Source organism: Xiphias gladius, chromosome 16 (genome assembly GCF_016859285.1).
Source record: "Xiphias gladius isolate SHS-SW01 ecotype Sanya breed wild chromosome 16, ASM1685928v1, whole genome shotgun sequence".
Lineage (NCBI taxonomy): Eukaryota > Metazoa > Chordata > Actinopteri > Istiophoriformes > Xiphiidae > Xiphias > Xiphias gladius.
In genome coordinates, this window is record NC_053415.1 from 8,038,952 (window position 1) to 8,057,848 (window position 18,897).

Genomic DNA, 18,897 nt, shown 5'->3' on the forward strand with positions numbered 1-18,897 from the left:
GGGATGGCAAGAGGTTGAATCCAGGAACTTGCAATATAAATGCATTTCACAAGTATCTATAATATACCTTTATAAATGTGTTTAAATGAAATTCTACATGAACTTACCTGGAAACTAACTCACCATGCAAACATAGGTCATTTTTTTTGCCTGTTTGAAGTATTGGTCAGCGAGATATGAAGTTTTTCAACTAAATCAAAGAAGCAATGACAGAGGTTATTGTATTTCTAAGACACCAATGTATAAAAAAAAACCTAACACAATTTAATCATTGTTTACTATATAAATAAAATCGAGTCCACTTGACCACCAGGAAACCCCAACACTTGCCTTTTCCTATTTCAAGAATCCTGCTGCCCCAGCTGTGACCCTATGAACTCTGCTCTGCAGGGCCATACTGCGTCTGTATCATTATGACTACTGTTTGTATCTGTACAGCAGGGACATTATTACATTTGTGGTGCCTGCCAAACTGTTTGCTGTAAATGGTGTCTCCACAGTGGGTGTCTGTGCTGCCTGTAGGCTGTGTGCTGTTTCCCCTGACAGTTACTGATAATGAAGAGTCATGCAAATGCCTGAGGCCTGTTCCCACTCCTGGTTGGCTGATCTTTCCCTTCACTCTCTGACTTTCTGTTGGTAGAGTGAATGTTCCTGGATGTAGGTTGATGATAACATTTAAGATCTCAGAAAAGGTAGCCCTATTAGTTTTAAGTTGTGTTTTTAAGCACCTAAAGATACATTTTTGTTAATATCCTGCAATTCAGAACATTCCCTGCCAACTGCAGTATGTGTGTGTCATCACGATTCATGTGTATGAGCACAGAAAATATCATATCTACATTTTCTCTCTCTTTGTTTCCTGAACGTAAATCCAGCTGCTTGTGTGTCAGCGCAGAGATCAGTGAGGGCAAATGGAGGTGGTACGAGCAGATGTCCCGCTCGCATCATCCTTACCTGGATTAGTTGCCATGGTAACCTTCCATGTGAAGGAGGGCATTTATTCAGTGCAATCTGTGTGTCAGTGTATGTGTATGTATGTTAGCATGCACATACACAAACAGTTGTGTGTGTGTGTGTGTGTGTGTGTGTGTGTGTGTGTGTGTGTATGTGTGTGTGTGTGTGTGTGTGTGTGTGTGTGTGTGTGTGTGCAGATGTATTCACTGACTATTCAAATAGTTCAGATGCACACTGACCCAGAAAACAGGATCTCTTTCAGCAGTGTTAACACACTTCCTGCACCGCAACCTCTTTATACAAGTACAAAATATTAATATATGATATTACCACATACTTAATCTTTGTCATCCATTATTTGCGATGAGAAATAAGGTTAAGGACTATGTTTATCTTTTATAAATTTTCTGCATTTTAAATAAACTCCTTACAAATCTGAAAAATTAAAGACTTTATGTTTGTGTGTGTGCCAATGAAAAGCTTTCTAAAAATATGGACGGTCAGCTTGTGAAGGAACAGGCACACTGCATTTCATTATGATTATATTAAAATGTATCAGTGGCAAAAAGTTTTGTTGAATATTAAGCTATATAATCTAAGGGATCAACTTTTTAATGGGAGTATATAGACAATGAAACCTTTTTTTATAAAGAATTCCTGGGAAATGAGACAACAGTTGGCCAGCTACTATAGTTACAGTTCAGCCAAGTTCAGCACCACAGTTGGTGCGGTGGATGGAGCGGTACCAACTAGATATAGTTGAGCTCACCTCCATGCACAGCACTAGCTCTGAAACCAAACTCCTCGAGAGGGGCTTGACTCTAGCCTTTTGATGAGCTGCCCAGGGTAAGAGGCGCCAAGCAGGTGTGGGGATACTCACAAGCCCCTTGCTGAGCGGATCTGGGTTGGTCTTCTCCCCAGAGAGTGAGAGGGTTGCCTCAGTGCAACTGCAAGTTGCAAAGAGGAAGGCTCTGACTGTTGTTTGTGCTCATGCACCTAACAGAAATTTGGAGTATCCAGCCCCTGTTCGTGAGATCTTGATCTCCCACCTCCAGAAGAACTTTGCAGGCATTCCCTGGGGAGGTTGGGGACATGGAATCTGAGTGGGCCGTGTTCAAAGCCTCCTTAGTGGCTGTTAGGGGTTGTGATTGGAAGGTTCTTGGTGCCTGTTGCGGCGGAAACCCAAGAACCCGCTGGTGGGCAATGGTGGTGAGGGAAGCTGTCAAGCTAAAGAAAGAGGCCTTTCGGGCCCGGCTGGCCCAGGAGTCTTCTGAAGCAGCAGACAGGTGCCGGCGCCAGAAGGGCTGCAGCTGTGGTGGTTGCAGATGCAAAAACCTGGGTGTGCCCTGAGATGCCGAAGGCCCTGGACATAGTTTGGCTGTCTTGGCTGACACGCCTCTTCAATGTTGCATGGAAGTCAGGGACAGTGCCTGTGGACTGGCAGACCCATTGGATAGTCCCATTTTTAAAAAGGGGGACCAGAGGGTGTGCTCAAATTATCGCATTATTACACTGCTCACCCTCGCTGGTAAAGACTCTTTATCCTTGCAAGGCTACTTGAGGCATAATGGTCGTTTGCCCATCCAGCCTACATGTGTTTTGTTGACTTGGAAGTGGCCTGTCTTCAGATAAGTGGCAGAAAATGGATGGATGGGTGTAAAAGTGTCCAAATCAGCTGCTGCAGCTCATAGATCATTAGACAAACTAATAACTACTTCTAATGCCTGAGTAGAGGTAGAAGATTATGTTGTTGTTTCCTCCGGTGCTTAAAGCTAACAGAAGGACTTGATAGCCATATGTACTGTATTTGAAGATGGAGAACAAGCAGAGCTGTCAGTGAGAAGAAGTGAATGGATTTATTGATACAGCCAGATAAGGAGTCAAAGTAGAACTGTACTAGCTTTTTACTGGGCTACACTGTCCCTGACACATGCAAATTCCCCCCTTTGGCTGTATTTTATTTAACAGGGAAATAGGTTGTGTAATGTGTGCGTCTGTGTGTGTGTGTGTGTGTGTGTGTGTGTTTGTGTGTGTGTGTGTGTGTTTGTGTGTGTGTGTGTGTGTGTGTGTGTGTGTGTGTGTGTGTGTGTGTGTGTGTGTGTGTGTGTGTGTGTGTGTTACCACAGCTATACTTGTCAGGACATTGCATTGACTTATATTCACTGTGGACAGCCTACCCCAAACCCAAAAAATAACCTTAACCATAACCAATTCATGCCCAACCCTTCCCTTTACCCATCTTATCTCCGACCTGAACCAGGACGTTTTGCCTCATTAGGACCAGACTTTTGTCCCCATGAGGACTACTGGTCTGGACAAAGCTGTTGTTTATACCAGAAAAGAACCCAAAGAGGTAACAAAAATGCATAATTACACACACACACACACACGCACACACACGCACACACACACACACACACACACACACACACACACACACACACACACACACACACACACACACACACACACACGCACATACGTATACACACACCTGTTTGTACTTACTGTATGTATACACATTGAGCAGTTAAGGTAGTGGAACACATACACGCACCCACAACATCTGTGTCTATATAAGCCTGTTGTTTCACCTGCCCATCACCTGCTCTGGGGACAAGCAGGGTGACTGATAGACAGACACGTGTAAAGAGAAGGACAATGAATGGGTTAACAGGAGAGAATGACAAAGCTGTTCATAAAAGTAAACAGCTAACACATCCTCACAAATTGAACCCCCCCCACACACACACACACCACATACAGAGAGTCAGAACCAAACTAGCTTTTATTACTAACTAAGACAATTCCTCTCCAACATATTGTATTTGTTGCTGTTATAGAGATTTCTGGCATTAGATACTTCTTTCTAAATGATATCTCAGTCCTCTGTAAGTTCTGCTTTGTCATTCCTGTGCTGCAAGTCAGAGCAACATGTTGAATGTAAAATCACTTCTATGTTAATACAGTAAATTGAGCAGCTCTGTTTTACAAGCCTCTGCCACCCTGTGTGTAATAAATATATTCGCCACTAGATGTCACCAATGATGAAGGAAAATATATTACTAAAAATTCAGTGTTTCTTGCCTGGCACAACACTATGCATATTGTTGAAACACTGGCATATTGAAAAATCACAAAACATGGAAGACAAAATAACAGGAAGATCCTAAAGAAATAACAGTTCAGTTAGCCGTGGGGTTACAGCATGTTGTCAGAGCTCACTTAACATCACGTGTATGAGTACATTTTTTTGCCTCCTGAATCGATCTATATATTTTATTTATAATAGAAATGAAAATATGTGTCATCATTTTTATAAGCCGGACGTTGGCGTCACACAAAGACAACGAAACAATGTCATTAACAGAAACCGAATAAGCACACAAATGAACAACAACATACAAATTGTAAGAGGGGTTTCATTCATGATATAAAACATGTCAGCGTACTCTTTCACAGTCATTGTTTGATAAAATGTAATGACAAAGGTGAATCTATTATCAAATGTGGAACTGATAGCCCCAGTAATAAGATTCAAAACACAGTGCTGGAGCCTAGTATGGATCCCATAATTATAGGTCTATTAATTTAGTGACTAACACTGTGCTACATTGAACTTATTAATGTTATTTGTGTTTTGTGAAGCTTCAAAGGCTATAACTTTTTGTAAATACATTGGTTGAGAAACATCTGTAATATTCCTATAATTTATATGATTAAAAAATTGCATTGGACATTGCAAATTGGAATAAGCAGATCATTTGAAACGTTCTTTTTCATAAAAGATGGGTTTCATCTGTGATTTCCCATATCAAAAATGTACAATACTCCAAAAAATTACATGTTTTCTGTCACTCAGTCCTTATATTTAAATCTAACGGTTATTCTGGCTGAAAGCCTATTATTTCTTGCTTCTTGCAATAAACTACTTTTATTCTTTACATTCATCCAATATAATACCAGAGCATTGGTGTAGTTTTAAGCGTGGGTTACCAAAGCTACAGAGCACAAGGATGCCTTTCTCTGGAGCATGCACTATATATATGAAAGCCAGAGATATGGGGATGCAAAGGAATATAGACCAGGTTTCCTAGATGGTCCTCGTCAGAAAGGATATTTTCACTGTAGCTTTCTACTGTAGCACTTCAACCTACTAACTCTTTCCAGACCAACCATTGGAAAAGAAGGAAATAAAGATACCCTGTAGATGAAACTGCCACGTCCTAATACTTACTGTGTTACGGGATGCCTTGGGCCCTTTTCCCACCTCTGGTTTTGGATCCATTTTACCTACAGCAGAGAGAGCGGGAGAGAGAGGGGATCAGCTCCCAGAATGTGTCTATTATCCTACCACCCCAATCAAACTGTTGTGTCAGTGCGTTACCATTGTATAGTCCTGGGTCAGGTTGCCACTGAGCATGGCTGCCATATTGATGACTAAGTCAGTTTGGGGCTCTGAGGACAATGGTGCTCTGGAGCTTCCACAAAGCACGAGGCTAATGCTCCCCTTTCAGCCGGCCGTTCAGCTGCTGAGTTTGCAAGGCTGCTGGGCAAATGGAGTGGCGTAGGTCCAGTGGGCCCGGCCCTATAAAAACGGAGGCGAGGGTCTCTTTCCCGACATTCATTATACTGGATCTGTCCCACCTCAGTACCGTCTGTAAGTATACCAACACACTGCCTCAGACTCTGCTAAGAAACTGCAATCAGAGGACAGCCCTGTGTACTGGGGTGGAGCCCGACGGCCACCAAGATGCTGCTCAAAACTGTGTATTTGATAGATAGATTGCTATGGATTCACTTTAAATGAGGCTTGATTTGCTAGGAGTAAAAACATGGAAGCCACGTCATACTTCTGCTTTTAGGGTAAAATGGTTTATACCAGCCATCTTTACAGGGAAAGCTTGCAAGATGATGCCTTACTGGTGTGCTTGTGTTTGGCCTGTAAACACCATACAAACATTTTTTTACTTAAAAAACAAAGAAACCAGGCTAAGGTTAGTCAGAAACTCTTGTGAGAAATGAAGAACTCTGGAAGTAAGAGACTTCAGATCGTACCAGAGACAGCATTATGCTTTTAGGCTATCGCTTACAGATATGTGGTTTGCTGTTGTGGCATTTGCTTTCTGTAGAACTGCTACTGGTCAGTTACAGGGTACAATTTACAGGCAGTTTGCTAATGATAGAATCTCCTCGACTGAAACTGAGACAAATCTGTACTGTGGGGAAATAGAATGATGAACGAGTAGAATTTTTCAGGTTTTTTATGGACACATTTGGAGAGAGATCTTGACAGAAATTTCTTTCCAGAGTAAAGGTACAATAATATAGTTTTAACAGAAATGCTGTGGTGCAATACCTTTTCTTTTATCTTATTAACTAGTACTTCAAGCTAGAATACAAATATTGTAGTTGTAAAATCATTTATATAAACACTACCATCAGCTTGTTGGGTTAAAAGTCTGATCTCTCATATCTGTTTTAATCAAGATGGTTGTACTCAGGAAGTTTGCTCTCTGAAAATATTTCTTATTTATATACTTTCCCTGGCATTTTTGGTACTGTACCTACTCATGACATGCCGGTCTTATGGTTACTTTGATTTGATATTCCATCCATTTAACATTGAACTTTTCTGAAACCCTCTACGTTCCTCACAGAATAACCCCCAAGGAAGAAGCAGCAGTCATGAACACTCAGCAGATGGAGCAGATGGGCCAGTTCAAGATCACAGTCTGGGAGGAGGAGAACTTCCAGGGAAAGCGCTGTGAGTTCATGCTGGAGTGCCAGAACATCATGGAGAGGGGCTTCAACAAGATCCGCTCCATCAAGGTTGAGAATGGACCGTAAGTTGACATTTTTCCTCTTGTTCTTCCTCTGGATCTCCTTCTGCTTATTTCTCCACTTCTGGTCTCTCCATCCATCTATTCTACTAAGTTCTGCATTTTCCACGTATCGTGAAAATCACTTCGCTTTCGTCTCTTGATCTATTTTGGGCCTTGGTTTAGATCATGATCACTAAATTTGCTATTTTTGTTACCGCCTCAAAATGAGATTGATTTTCCCACGTTTGTACTTATTTCAGTTTATGATAAGGAGAGATTTGAGAGAATCTGGTTAGAATTTATTCGTGAATGTTTAAGTCAACCCCATAAAGATTTTGTATATTTGTCTTTAAGAAGAATGTCCTAACTGCATGAATAGTATTAGACTAATATTGATAGTGATTTTAATTTTTACAGTATGTTGGTCTGTAGCCCCCTCATATTTCTTATCATATACACTTCGCTGCCTAAAAAACAGTGGATGACTAAGAGCCAGACAACAACATCTAATAAAACTACATTATTTACTTATCTTGCGATCCTTATTTTGTCTGCTTGAAAAAGTCAGAGTAAAGCAGATAGGACTCAAAAACCCACTTTAATCAACAAGTAGAAAAAGCAAAATACGAAAAGCCATAAATTACAGCCTACTTTGTTATTACATTGCTAGTTGGCATGTATCGCTTGCATGTGTATGTGCACGCATCCAAGTGTGACCCTGTTGTGATATGAGTTGGCTGTGTGCAGCTGCTGGCTCTGAGCCAGAATGTCTGACTGGTGATCAGATAAAAAGCCGGGTGCAGCAGCAGCAGCAGCACTGGGAGCAGGAGCAGCAGTATCTAATGTTTGCTTTGTGCTCCCGGTGACAAAAGAAGCTGCATGCTGTTTTCACTCGAGGCCATTCTGTGGGCGTTGGACTCTATTGTTCAAAGAAAATGACAGTTTCAATGTTACTGAACTAAAACCACTTTGTATTTAATGGTTCATTATAAGTTAGTGTGTGGATTTGAGAGTTTCTCTCGTTTTGGTCCCCTTTTTTTTTCTTTTCTAATTTTTTTTCTAGCATTTTACTTACTGTTGGCACACTTAAACACAACCTTTCTATCCTCGTCTTTATCCTCCAGTTGGGTGGGTTATGAGTACCCAGAGTTCCAGGGACAGCAGTTTATCCTGGAGAAGGGAGACTACCCTCGCTACGAGGCCTGGAGCGGAAACAGCAGCTACAGAACCGAGCACATGCTCTCCTTCAGACCCATCAAGTGCGCTGTAAGTTCCGCCATCCTCCCACTCATCCTTTGCTTTTACTGGTCAGCCTCTGTCAACTGCTATACAGTAAACGGCTTACTTCCCTACCCCACTCTCCTTCACATGACCCATCACCTATCCCTCTTGAAACCAGCTGCACGATTTGAACCCAAACATTACAGAGTCTTTAGAATTTTATAGCCATAATTTAGGCTCAATATATTTAGTTATATTTGAAGTACAAGCAGGATTTCCAACATTTAACCACGGCTTTTGCAATGTCCCCCATCTCCCAAATTCTCCATCTAATTATATCTAAATCTGTATATCAGTTTCCACGCCAACCCCTTGGCCGACCGCAGCAGCGCCCTCACACCTTTGCTCTGTCTGCCTCTTTCTCCGCAGAACCACAGTGACAGCAAGGTGACCCTTTATGAGTGTGAGGACTTCCAGGGCCGTAAGTTTGAGATGTGCGATGACTACCCTTCCCTACAGGCCATGGGCTGGTGCAGCAAGGAGGTACCCTCTATCAAAGTCAACTCTGGAGCGTAAGTTCTACACCTTCCTCCCTGTTTATTGGTTTCAATTCTTTCTCCTGTTTTCTATTTTCTCCCTTTGCAGTCTTCAGTCTCATCTCCAGTCTTTTCAAACATTCTCCTATAAAATATAGTTTGAGGCAATAAATCAGTGCCAAACAAGTTCAGTCTATCCTGACTGGGTGTACTATGGAGAGGACAATAAAATATATATATATATAAAATAAAAAATCATAAAATGTGTTTGCACCGTATAAACTTTTACCAGCACACTGATATTGTCTTCGTCCTACACTTATGAACAGCCTAGTAGTTTCATTAAATCTACTTAAATCATTTTAAATCAATGATATGACTTTTGTAATGACTGTTTAAATTCTCTACTGACCTTGACTCACCCCCCCACCCCTCTCTCTCTCTCTGCAGCTGGGTGGCCTACCAGTTCCCTGGTTACCGTGGCTACCAGTACATCCTGGAGAGAGACAGACACCAAGGCGAATACAGAAACTACAATGAGTACAGCACCCAGGCTCACACCAACCAGGTGCAGTCCATTCGTAGGATTCAGCACTAAGCCTTCATTCCGCAAGCCTGACCCAACCTGAAAAAAAAAAAAAAAAAACTCTCCCAGAACCCCTTCCTCAACTTGAACCCCGGACAGACCACTGTCACAGAACAGTAGATGGACAAACGCAGTACCTACTTCTACTACCATGCTAAAGCATGTTCTTGAAATAGGAAATAAAGGCTTTTCTTCAAAACTAGTGGCTGTTTGTTGGTATTCTTTTTTTTTTAACAGTAAAGTGTATCTATCCAATTAAATAAATAAAAATCAAAAGCTCTGAGAAACTGGCTGCAATATTTGGCTATATTGAACTGTCAATCATTTTGTACCTTTGGTTATGAGGTACAAGGAAATCATACTACAGGTGCACAAGCACTGCAAAATTAGAGCCCTTATTCTCTTTTAGCTTTACGAACTAGGCTGTTAACAGAGATAGGCTTTGCTTTGTATTTATTTGAAGGAAATATTTAGCCCTTTAGTAAACATGCATTGAAAGATCAGATTCTGTCGGGCTATAGGATGTGTAATATTGTTTTTGTCAGACTGTATTCTTATTTCCAATAAACAAGAGCACGAGATCACGTTTGTTTCTATTATTTGTTCTTTGACTGTTCCAGGCACAGTTTGCCAAAATGGAAAATAGTGTGAAGCTGTATGAAAAGCAACGGATAACCTAGGGTATTTGGCGATTCTGAAACCATGCAATTTGGATTATTGACGTGAAGTACTCAACAGAGACATATAAATCTGAATAAAACTATCAATCATCTTCTAAAAACAGTATTCATTCAAACTGAAGTTCTCTTGCTTGCTTTGTCTATCTGATGCAGCAAAAGTTCTGTGTAGCGTTGACAACCCAAACAAAGCCAGGCACAAAGGTGGACTAGTTTTACCGTAAAGCTCTGAGTGGGTTGACAAAGATGCAGGCCCATGGTGTCAGCCCTAACGCAGCTCGCCTTATTTAAAGAGTTTCATTATTCCTCCAACAGTTTAAAAGAGGCCAGCAGAGGTCCTCTGAGAGACAAAAAGTCATCCATGTAAAGTTTCAAGTTATTGATGAAAGGTAGGGATATACACACTGTTCAGGGTCCCGAACCCTGTTTGAACAGCTGGCCTGTCGGACAGCCCACTATAAAGGCATATTACCCCAAATAAATACATACAAGTTCACAGAAACGTTTGCAAGGTGCACAATGCAACCACCGACCTGAACAATTTACTGTATGTCCCCAGGCCTTATACTGTATATGCTGTTCTACTATTATACTACTTACTTTTGTTACCGGCCTGTGATAAACATCTCCAAGACGGCAGCTTTCCATGTGTTACTAAAAACAGGTCTGCTTTCACCTTTCTTCACAGGGCATTTCTCAGATAATTCACTGGGTTTTTAGATTTTGTTTTTATTTAATCTAAAATGTATAAAAATCGTCAAACCTATAAAGGAAAACTTGATCCTTCGGTTTATCTAAAAAAAAAAATCTACCTCACCGAATTTGGTTTTGACTGGACAGTGACTCAGGGATAGAGTTAATGTCTCTAATATTACTATAATATTATTACTATGCAGTTCATTGATTAGTTTAACCCAGCTGAAAGCCATTGATCCTAACAAATCGCAAATGCATTCACAAAGGTGGAGATGCAGATGTAATAAAGAGAAGCAGATTAGTCAGGTAGGGAGTTTTAAGCTGCAACTACCCAAAATCATAAAGAGGCCCTCAGCATTCTGAACAGTGTGTACGAGATTTGAGTAATTTCTGACATAAACTCTGCTTTACAAATTAAAAACTGGTTTATTTATTTTGATAATTTGATTTTCACCACCACAACCTTTCACATAACAACAATAATTCATATGAAAGGTCTAGTAACTTAACATTTGTTTGTTTATTCAAATGTGAAACCATCACGTTTATCTTACGGTCGTGCGCTGGGATCCTGGAGTGTGTTTACCTCTTTACACACTCCTCCTGTTGGTCCAGGACGTGGGATTCCGTGTTACACACCCACAAGTCTGCACGGGATCACAGTCCCACACCCAAAAAACCAGGATCTTTTAATAAATGTGTAACTATGCACACACACCTTTCTCAAATATACATTCCTCTGCAGACTGATTAAAGAGGCTGCACTCGGGCTGTTAGAGGAGTAACACTTGAGTGGTGTAGTAAGTTGAAAGCTGGGGTGCTTTGGCTACGCAGTTCAGGTAAGTGTGAGACTTTACAGAGGAATTTTGGTATGCTTCTCGGTGAAAGCTTTTTTCTTTTTTTTCCTGTTAGGATTGATTACTATATCGATATGAATTACAGTTGATTTTGAAATAGAGAAATGAGTTTAAAATTTAATATAATTTAGCTTGAATATTTACATTTATCAAGTGACAAAATGACCACAGAGGTCACGGGCTTAATTTGACTAATTAGTTCATAACTAGGAAAAGTATCTGAATGACACAGTCTTGAATTATGGTTTAAATTAATGGATACATGCAAGACTAACATGCTTTCAACAGATACCATTAGGTGCCGACTTAACTGTTTTTTGATATAAATTCTAAACTATAGCCCAGGTCCCTAAATTGAAATGATAACAGAGTTTTTTATGGAAATTAAACAAATCAATGCTTTTCTGAAAACAAGTATTTTTGTTCTTTTTCTGCCGGTGGATTTCTGGCCTCATGCTGATCACTGACCAGAGGTCGCTCATACACATATCGTCATCTATCTACCACCCCATCAATGGATACAGTCTAGCTTTCGAGGCTTGTTTTAAGTTGCCTGCGACTTGTACGTGGACACAGGCAGCTAAAGCAAGTCTGGGACGCCAGAGACAGACCTGCAAGCCCGGCCCTGAGGAATTGCTTCCACGTGAAGGATGGAAAGTCCTGTTGTTGTTTTTTTTTTTTTCCAGGATAAAGGGACATGGGAAATATACAGATTTCAGATGAAATCTGCATTTACCAGTTACAGAAGATTCTGTCCCCTTTGACTGAGCGGAAAAGCCAAATAGGACAATCCTTACATAGTCTGATGCAATTAGCTTTTACAAAGTCTGATTATGTGAAATGGGAATAATATGTGCAAACCTTCCTGTGTTAACTGACTATGTAGTTAAATAAATAAAAAATAACCTGACGTATTCAGTTATGTAGGCTGCATTTTTTTCTAAAGTGTGCACTTGTGAATGTTTGAGCTCAGTCAGGTGACACATTATAGAGGAAACACCTAAATGAATGATGAATGATTAGCAGACCATTCAGTTAAGTCAAAGCAGAGGTCTGGAATGTGCAAAGTATGATTTGGATTTAAGGGTAAAGTTGAGATTGTAAGATTTTCTGTGGGGTAATGTAATGTTGTAATTCCATTTCAAGATATTCATATTTCTGGTTTTAAAAATTTTTTATTTAGTGTTGGCTGATTAGCCAACACCAAATCGTAGTACTGATTACTCTGTGTCTCTTAATGTCATGATGCATATACTGCATTTTACAGCAGGAGAAACAAGATGTCAAACCACTGCAGATCCCTGCAGGGACACACACATATCAGTGTCGGGCTCTTTATTCTCTTTGTGTGGCTTTTTAAAGATTCATTTGGGGAGAGACAGAAATGTGACATACAACAAATTTCCAAGAACCAAACCGGGGAAATTGGAGCTGGATGAGGGACACATCCCAAAACTACCAAGCCACCAGGACATCCTCTCTTCTTAGGTGTCCGCTGTCATCCAGGGGTTTTTCACATGATCATAAATCCTGGACATAATTAAAATGATCTTTTTAACCCTGTATTTGTTGCTTTTCATCAATCAAAGGTGAAATAGTTTTTCCTAACTGCAGGTGATATAATAAAAGGCTTTTAAAATGCAACAACACGGGTGTGCGTGATCACACGGAATACCGCTAGAGATCCGGTGTTGAAATCATGGGTGATATTAATTGATTCGTAAAAAAAAAAAAAAAAAAGAGCATTTAAATGAAATATAATCACTGTTGTGTTGTGTTGTTGATCATCAGCCAGCGTTGTGTGCCTGTGCTGCCCACATTATTTGCACCTGGATAAAATGTGTGAAATGTAATAACGGCGTGAACGGGGGAAAGACCGACGGACGGCTGACAGCACGCCTGTGTGCGGTGTCTCATCCGCCGCCCCCGAAGGAGGCCTGCCAGAATATATCGACTTTTAATGCCAACGCTAATCGCAAATGGCGCGTAAACGGCAGTAACAAATCATAAGACAGAGGCAAAAATGCCGCCATGTCTCATGCTGAACGCCCAGGCCAAAGCGGACTTTATGGTACCTGGGCCATAAAAGCCCACGGGGCTCCGCACAGTCCGCTGCCTCGAAAACAAACAGGAGAGGAGGAAGCAAAAAAATATGACCACGTCAGCGGGCATCAGAAGCCATGGTTTTGAAGTTACAAGCTCATTACGCTCAGATTGAGGCTATATAACCTTAAACCCACAAACAGACGGCTCGGGGGATGAAATGTTCTTGTTTTCCCATGTGCGCCGGAGCGTGCTCCTCAAGGTAAATGTTCTTTTTCCAACATGAAATAGGCCTTTGCTGTTTGCCGAGAGGCAAAGAGGCGGAAAAGTGAGGAGGATCTGAACTGGTTTCCATGTCAAACACTTCAATTCACCATAGAAACTCAGATCTTAACGTGGAAACTTTATTAAACTGTGATGGCGGATTGATAAGGGCCGAATTTCTATCGGCCTCTTTTTATTGTGGGCACCAGGCGGGCTGACAGAGGTAAATTGCTCTTTTAATTAAAGCAATGCACCGCGGGAAATTGCTGTCTGAATATTGTCTCAGAGATGGGGGCCAGTGACAGTTGCCTGGAAACTTCAATCTGTCCACCCGCATTTATTCCAGATCACAGTTATGAGATAAAGTTTAATAAAAATCGTTTCCTCCGCCACCAATGAAATGAAATCCAACCCTTTCTGAACAACTGAACACAATGAGACAGGACTGCGGAGGAAACCTCATGTTCAACATGTATCTCTCAGGTTGGTCATTCTGTCCTGGGAAGAGTTACAGAAATAACCTCTTATGAAATATAGATAGTTTTCTCCAATCCTGCCGGGTGTCGGTGTCCCGAGGCGGCGATGCTCCGTCTCCGGGGCAGAGCATTGTTTGAGCCTTTTCAATCGGAAAGCCCGTCTGCTCTTTTGTCGGAAATCGGAAATCCTTTTTCCTGGACGCGTTTCCTGGCTTCTCGCGGAGGAGACCGCAGAGACGAGGCGCTTTCGTGCAATAGACTGCGACTGGAGCGGGACACTATTAGGGGTTTTTTGATCTCTTGAAATGTTTGGTGAAATCTGGGGATGTTGAACATTTCATTTGAATTTGAGTCGTGTGCAGCGGGCTGGGTCAATTCTGTAGCAAGTCAAAAGCCGATCTCTGCTGAGAGATTTTTCTCATTTATTGATCTGAAAACTGATTGAAAGAAATCCATCTTCAGATCCTAATTTATTTCATCCACCCAAGTCCTTGATATTTGAGGGTGGTCTTGCTTATCAGAGGATGTGACAGTCACTTCTAGAAAACTGTGGACCAGAGCGGATTGTTTTTTTTTTTTTTCTTGAGTTATATTTTTCAAGCAGGCCCGCGCCTGTTCCAGAAAAGCCTCTTGTAATAATTTATAAACAGGGTGGCCAGGCAGCTGATGATGGTGATGATGATGATGATGATGATGATGACGGTGTGTCTGTTTTGATTTCAGATCCAACAGAAAATCTGTTGAAAGAAAGCAAAGGGACATCATGGGGTCCGATAAATACAGGAGTGCAAAAAGGTAAGAGAATGAACTCGGTGGCTCTGTCGGGGCGGCCGGTGCATATCACAGTCCACTCTTCATTCCTATTAATTATGCTTTTGATGTGGAAGAAGCCTTCCAGTGCTCCAGCACACTATCAGAAAATATTAATAATGAAATAAAATAATAATAATGATAAAACAGCTGTTAGGTAGTGGTCCTTTAACTATGTAGGAAAAGCGTGTGGCCATGGGAACGAAACTGACTTGAAAAAAAATAATAATTCGAGGAATCAATAACGTTTATCACATTACTACTTACAAAAAAAACAAAACTATTTATTAGCCTATAGCAGGATTAAAGTGCGTTAGAGGCTCCTCTCATCTCATGTGTGTTTCTGTTACTTCTCTTACTGGGAGGCAATCGATAAAAACAGTAGCCCACTTTCTGAATTCGTAGTCTGAGTTTGCAGCTGGTCACAGAAAGAAACAAAAAACAAAAACCAAAAAAAAAAAAATTAGGTCAATTGATCAATAGATCGGGGAAAGAGTAACTAATAATTATAAAATAGATTTAGTACGTTGCATAATTTAAAAACCGCCACAAAGGCAGAGTCCATCCGCCAGTCGTCCACAGCTGATTGTCACTGATTGAATTACACAGAGCTGATGTTAGACGGGCACTGGCACCTCTGAAAGCCAGGTGCGATGGGGGAAATGAAAGAGGTCGACAGGATTTCAAATCAAAAATATACATTCAAATATGAAAAATACTGTGTTTGAAACTGCCGGCTAACACCTGGAAGAGCACCCAAATGAGATTTTAAACGGGCGCTGAAGAATTTGAAGAACACCATGATTTGTACGAATCGGGTGATGTGGGATGCATTTGAAAAAAAAAAAGGGCTATCCGAGAAAAACAAACGATTTGGACGCATTAAAAAAAAATGAAGTTGTATAAATCTAAAGAAAGGGGAAGGTTTTCATTCGAAGCGTGTGAACTACAGTGTCTCTAAATGTAGCCTCTCTTTGTCCGAATAGTCTGCAATTCGCCTCCAAAAAATTCTTCTGTATCGATCAAAATAACTGACGGATGATAATATAGGATTTAAGTGATACAAGGCAAAATGTTAAAGCCCCCCAAAATGTCTATCAGTGATAGCGAATATGACTCAGATGTTCTTATCAAATGGTTTCACGTAGGATTTCTTTTTCTTATCATGCGCGCTGGGCCGCTGGTCTTGACTTTCTCCACCCAGGCAGTGGGCAGATCCAGCTCTGGCAGTTCCTGCTGGAGCTCCTCTCCGACAGCACCAACATGTCGTGCATCGCCTGGGAGGGCACCAACGGCGAGTTCAAGCTCATCGACCCGGACGAGGTGGCCCGGCGCTGGGGGGAGCGCAAAAGCAAGCCCAACATGAACTACGACAAGCTGAGCCGGGCGCTGCGCTACTACTACGACAAAAACATCATGACCAAAGTCCACGGCAAGAGATACGCCTATAAGTTCGATTTCCACGGCTTGGCGCAGGTGTGCCAGCCGTCCACCACGGAGCAGGCCATCTACAAGTTTCAGAGTAACTTCTCCCCGATTCCCTTCTCCGGGATCTCCAAACTGAACCTCGTGGCCCCCGGCGTGGGGCCGTCGGGTTTCTCCTACTGGCCTGGCTCCCCGCCGGCGGCTCTGTACCACAGCCACAACCTCCAGCCTCCGGGGCCCTTCGGTACCGTGTCCCCGTCCCACATCAGCTGCGTCAACAACATCAACAGCCTGAATAACATCAACAACCATTACAACTGACTTTCAACGCGCCCCGTAGACAGACTGGAAGAACATTAACAGCCCGAGTGATGCGTCAGTGAACGAGAGGGGGGATGTCGAAGAGGACAGGAGGGTCGCTTTTGGTAGTCTGCTGGTGAGAATATGGTCTAGGCTAACACGGACTCGATTTGGTTAAAAATGAACGTTTTTAAACGACACGCAAGAATTGTTTTAAGAGCATACTGCTGTTTTCAAAGGCGTCATTGTGGCCTGCAGTCATAGGTGATGCTGAAACGACAGTTATGCGTAAGCAAGACGTCTAAAAACGTATTATTTGCCACGAAAAAAAAAAAAGAGGAAGAAAATGATTTTTGCCCAGTTTCAACCGATTGGAAACCAATAAATCCATCAAATCCACTGATGTACAGCGGTGTGACCTATTAGGCGCCGCACTTCACTACTTGAGTAATGACATTAGTTCAGTTCCAACCCATAAACAGCCCAGATGTGGAGTTTCCTAATTCCAGCCTCGATCTGTGAAATTAAATCGTAGATCAATAAAAGTGTCCGCGTTGGTGACCGGATTTCCAAATGAACAAATTATAGGATATTATTCAAAAGGATAATGAAAGACATATTGTCTGTGTTACAACGATCAGTTATCATCCCTTTTCGCCTCCTTTGCTGTTTTCTCATCCCTTCTTCCTTGAGTTCTGGGTTTGTTTGTTTTTTACGTACAGATGCGTGTGTTTGTACCAACTCGGGAGCCAGTTGCCATCTATTACTGGACTATGGGCGCCATCTCGTGGTATCATGAAACAGCTCACGGCCCGCTGGACCGCATCATTTCCACTTTTACTAAATACCCCCCCCCCCCCCCCACCACCACTATATCACCTGAAAAGATCAGTCACCCTAGATATATATATTGTTACTTTACTCCAGGAATCAGATCACAAGGTTACACCATGTCCTTTATGGAAATTCTCATAAAAGGAAAATCCGGCTAGACTCACTTGCAATAAACATGGAACTACTTCAGAGGTATAGAGTTGTAATTTGTGTGGCATAGGATCTACCGTGAATAGTAAGAGAGACTGTGACCCCTTGACCTACTCTGTAAATACTGTAGGGTACAGACAGGCTCAGGCTATTGCTGCTTTTTAGTGATTTTGAAGTCAACTGCAGTGCATTCATCCACAAACGCTCATACTAGCTAAACCAACTGTACCAATGGAAAAGAAATGTAAGTGAATAAAAACAGACTCTTATGATCAACCCTCTTTGTCAGGATGTCTTTGAATGTGTTGATGCCCTTTTGCTTCATCCTTCAAAACGCCGACGGTGCCGCAAAACACCGGGGGACTTTTTGGGTCACATTTTTAACAGGGTACCATCCATGCTCACATGATGTGTTGTCCTGGTTCTTGTTGATGTCAAGCGTTTTCTTACAATGTGCTGATGACGACAAGGCAAAAATGGACGCCACAGAAATGTCCACTCATGGTGGACAGTATTGTACAGTCGTGGCATGTGACCCCGCCAGCAGTTGAGGCAAAACACTTATGATTTGCCGGCAGAAGCTGCCTCATTTAGAGAGTTTCAGTGACTCATTCTGTTTGTCTATACAGAGAAAAATGTAATAATGAGCCAGCCATCCATCCAGCATCTCGCAGACTTAATATGAAATTTCCATCGACAACTGTGACCCAATGGTGACGAAAAGGATACTAATGGATATATATTGCAGTGGCAGTGCTGGGGAGAGCAATAGGTTACAGCTGGAGGCGGTTAATGTAACAGGAAAAAATCAAAAGAGCTCTAGTATTTTTGCTTAAAAATAAAATATAATCGGCTGCTTGTGCATTTTGATATTTTAGCGCAAGTGAGCACACTGCTAAGAAGTCTACAAAAGGTATTGGTTTCACCTCCAAATGACTGTAGCAACACTTCACCAATAAGACCGACTCCTGGAAAAAACAAATCTACGGTGGCACAAGTAGCAACCTCATGTTTGCCTCTCTACGCGGGGATTTCATCCGTAGTCATCACCTGTTATCATGTATATTGTACTTTTTTATGGAGTTATCTGCTGCTGCTTCAGCTGATGTAGCATAGAGCTGTGCCATGACCTGACACTCAGTCCTGTCAGCCACACGGGGGCGCCATAACTCTTCCGACATCCGAACACCGTTTACATAACTAGGTGATAAGAGAGTTTGCTCAAATGCAGAACATACAGGCA

The 18,897-nt window shown here is 41.7% G+C and overlaps 2 protein-coding genes across 2 annotated transcripts; both read left to right on the plus strand.

The window, feature by feature from the left end:
* Nucleotides 1-6,642: 6,642 nt before the first annotated feature.
* cryba2b (crystallin, beta A2b) lies at nt 6,643-9,351 on the plus strand. The gene is made up of 4 exons (XM_040148722.1): nt 6,643-6,800; nt 7,904-8,045; nt 8,430-8,572; nt 8,987-9,351. Exons 1-4 carry the CDS (start codon nt 6,643-6,645, stop codon nt 9,132-9,134), a joined length of 591 nt encoding a protein of 196 aa, XP_040004656.1. The 3' UTR covers nt 9,135-9,351.
* A 4,742-nt stretch (nt 9,352-14,093) lies between these two features.
* fev (FEV transcription factor, ETS family member) lies at nt 14,094-17,522 on the plus strand. The gene is made up of 3 exons (XM_040148967.1): nt 14,094-14,142; nt 14,859-14,930; nt 16,150-17,522. The coding sequence occupies exons 1-3, from the start codon at nt 14,094-14,096 to the stop codon at nt 16,689-16,691; spliced, it is 663 nt and encodes a 220-aa protein (XP_040004901.1). The 3' UTR covers nt 16,692-17,522.
* Nucleotides 17,523-18,897: the final 1,375 nt, after the last annotated feature.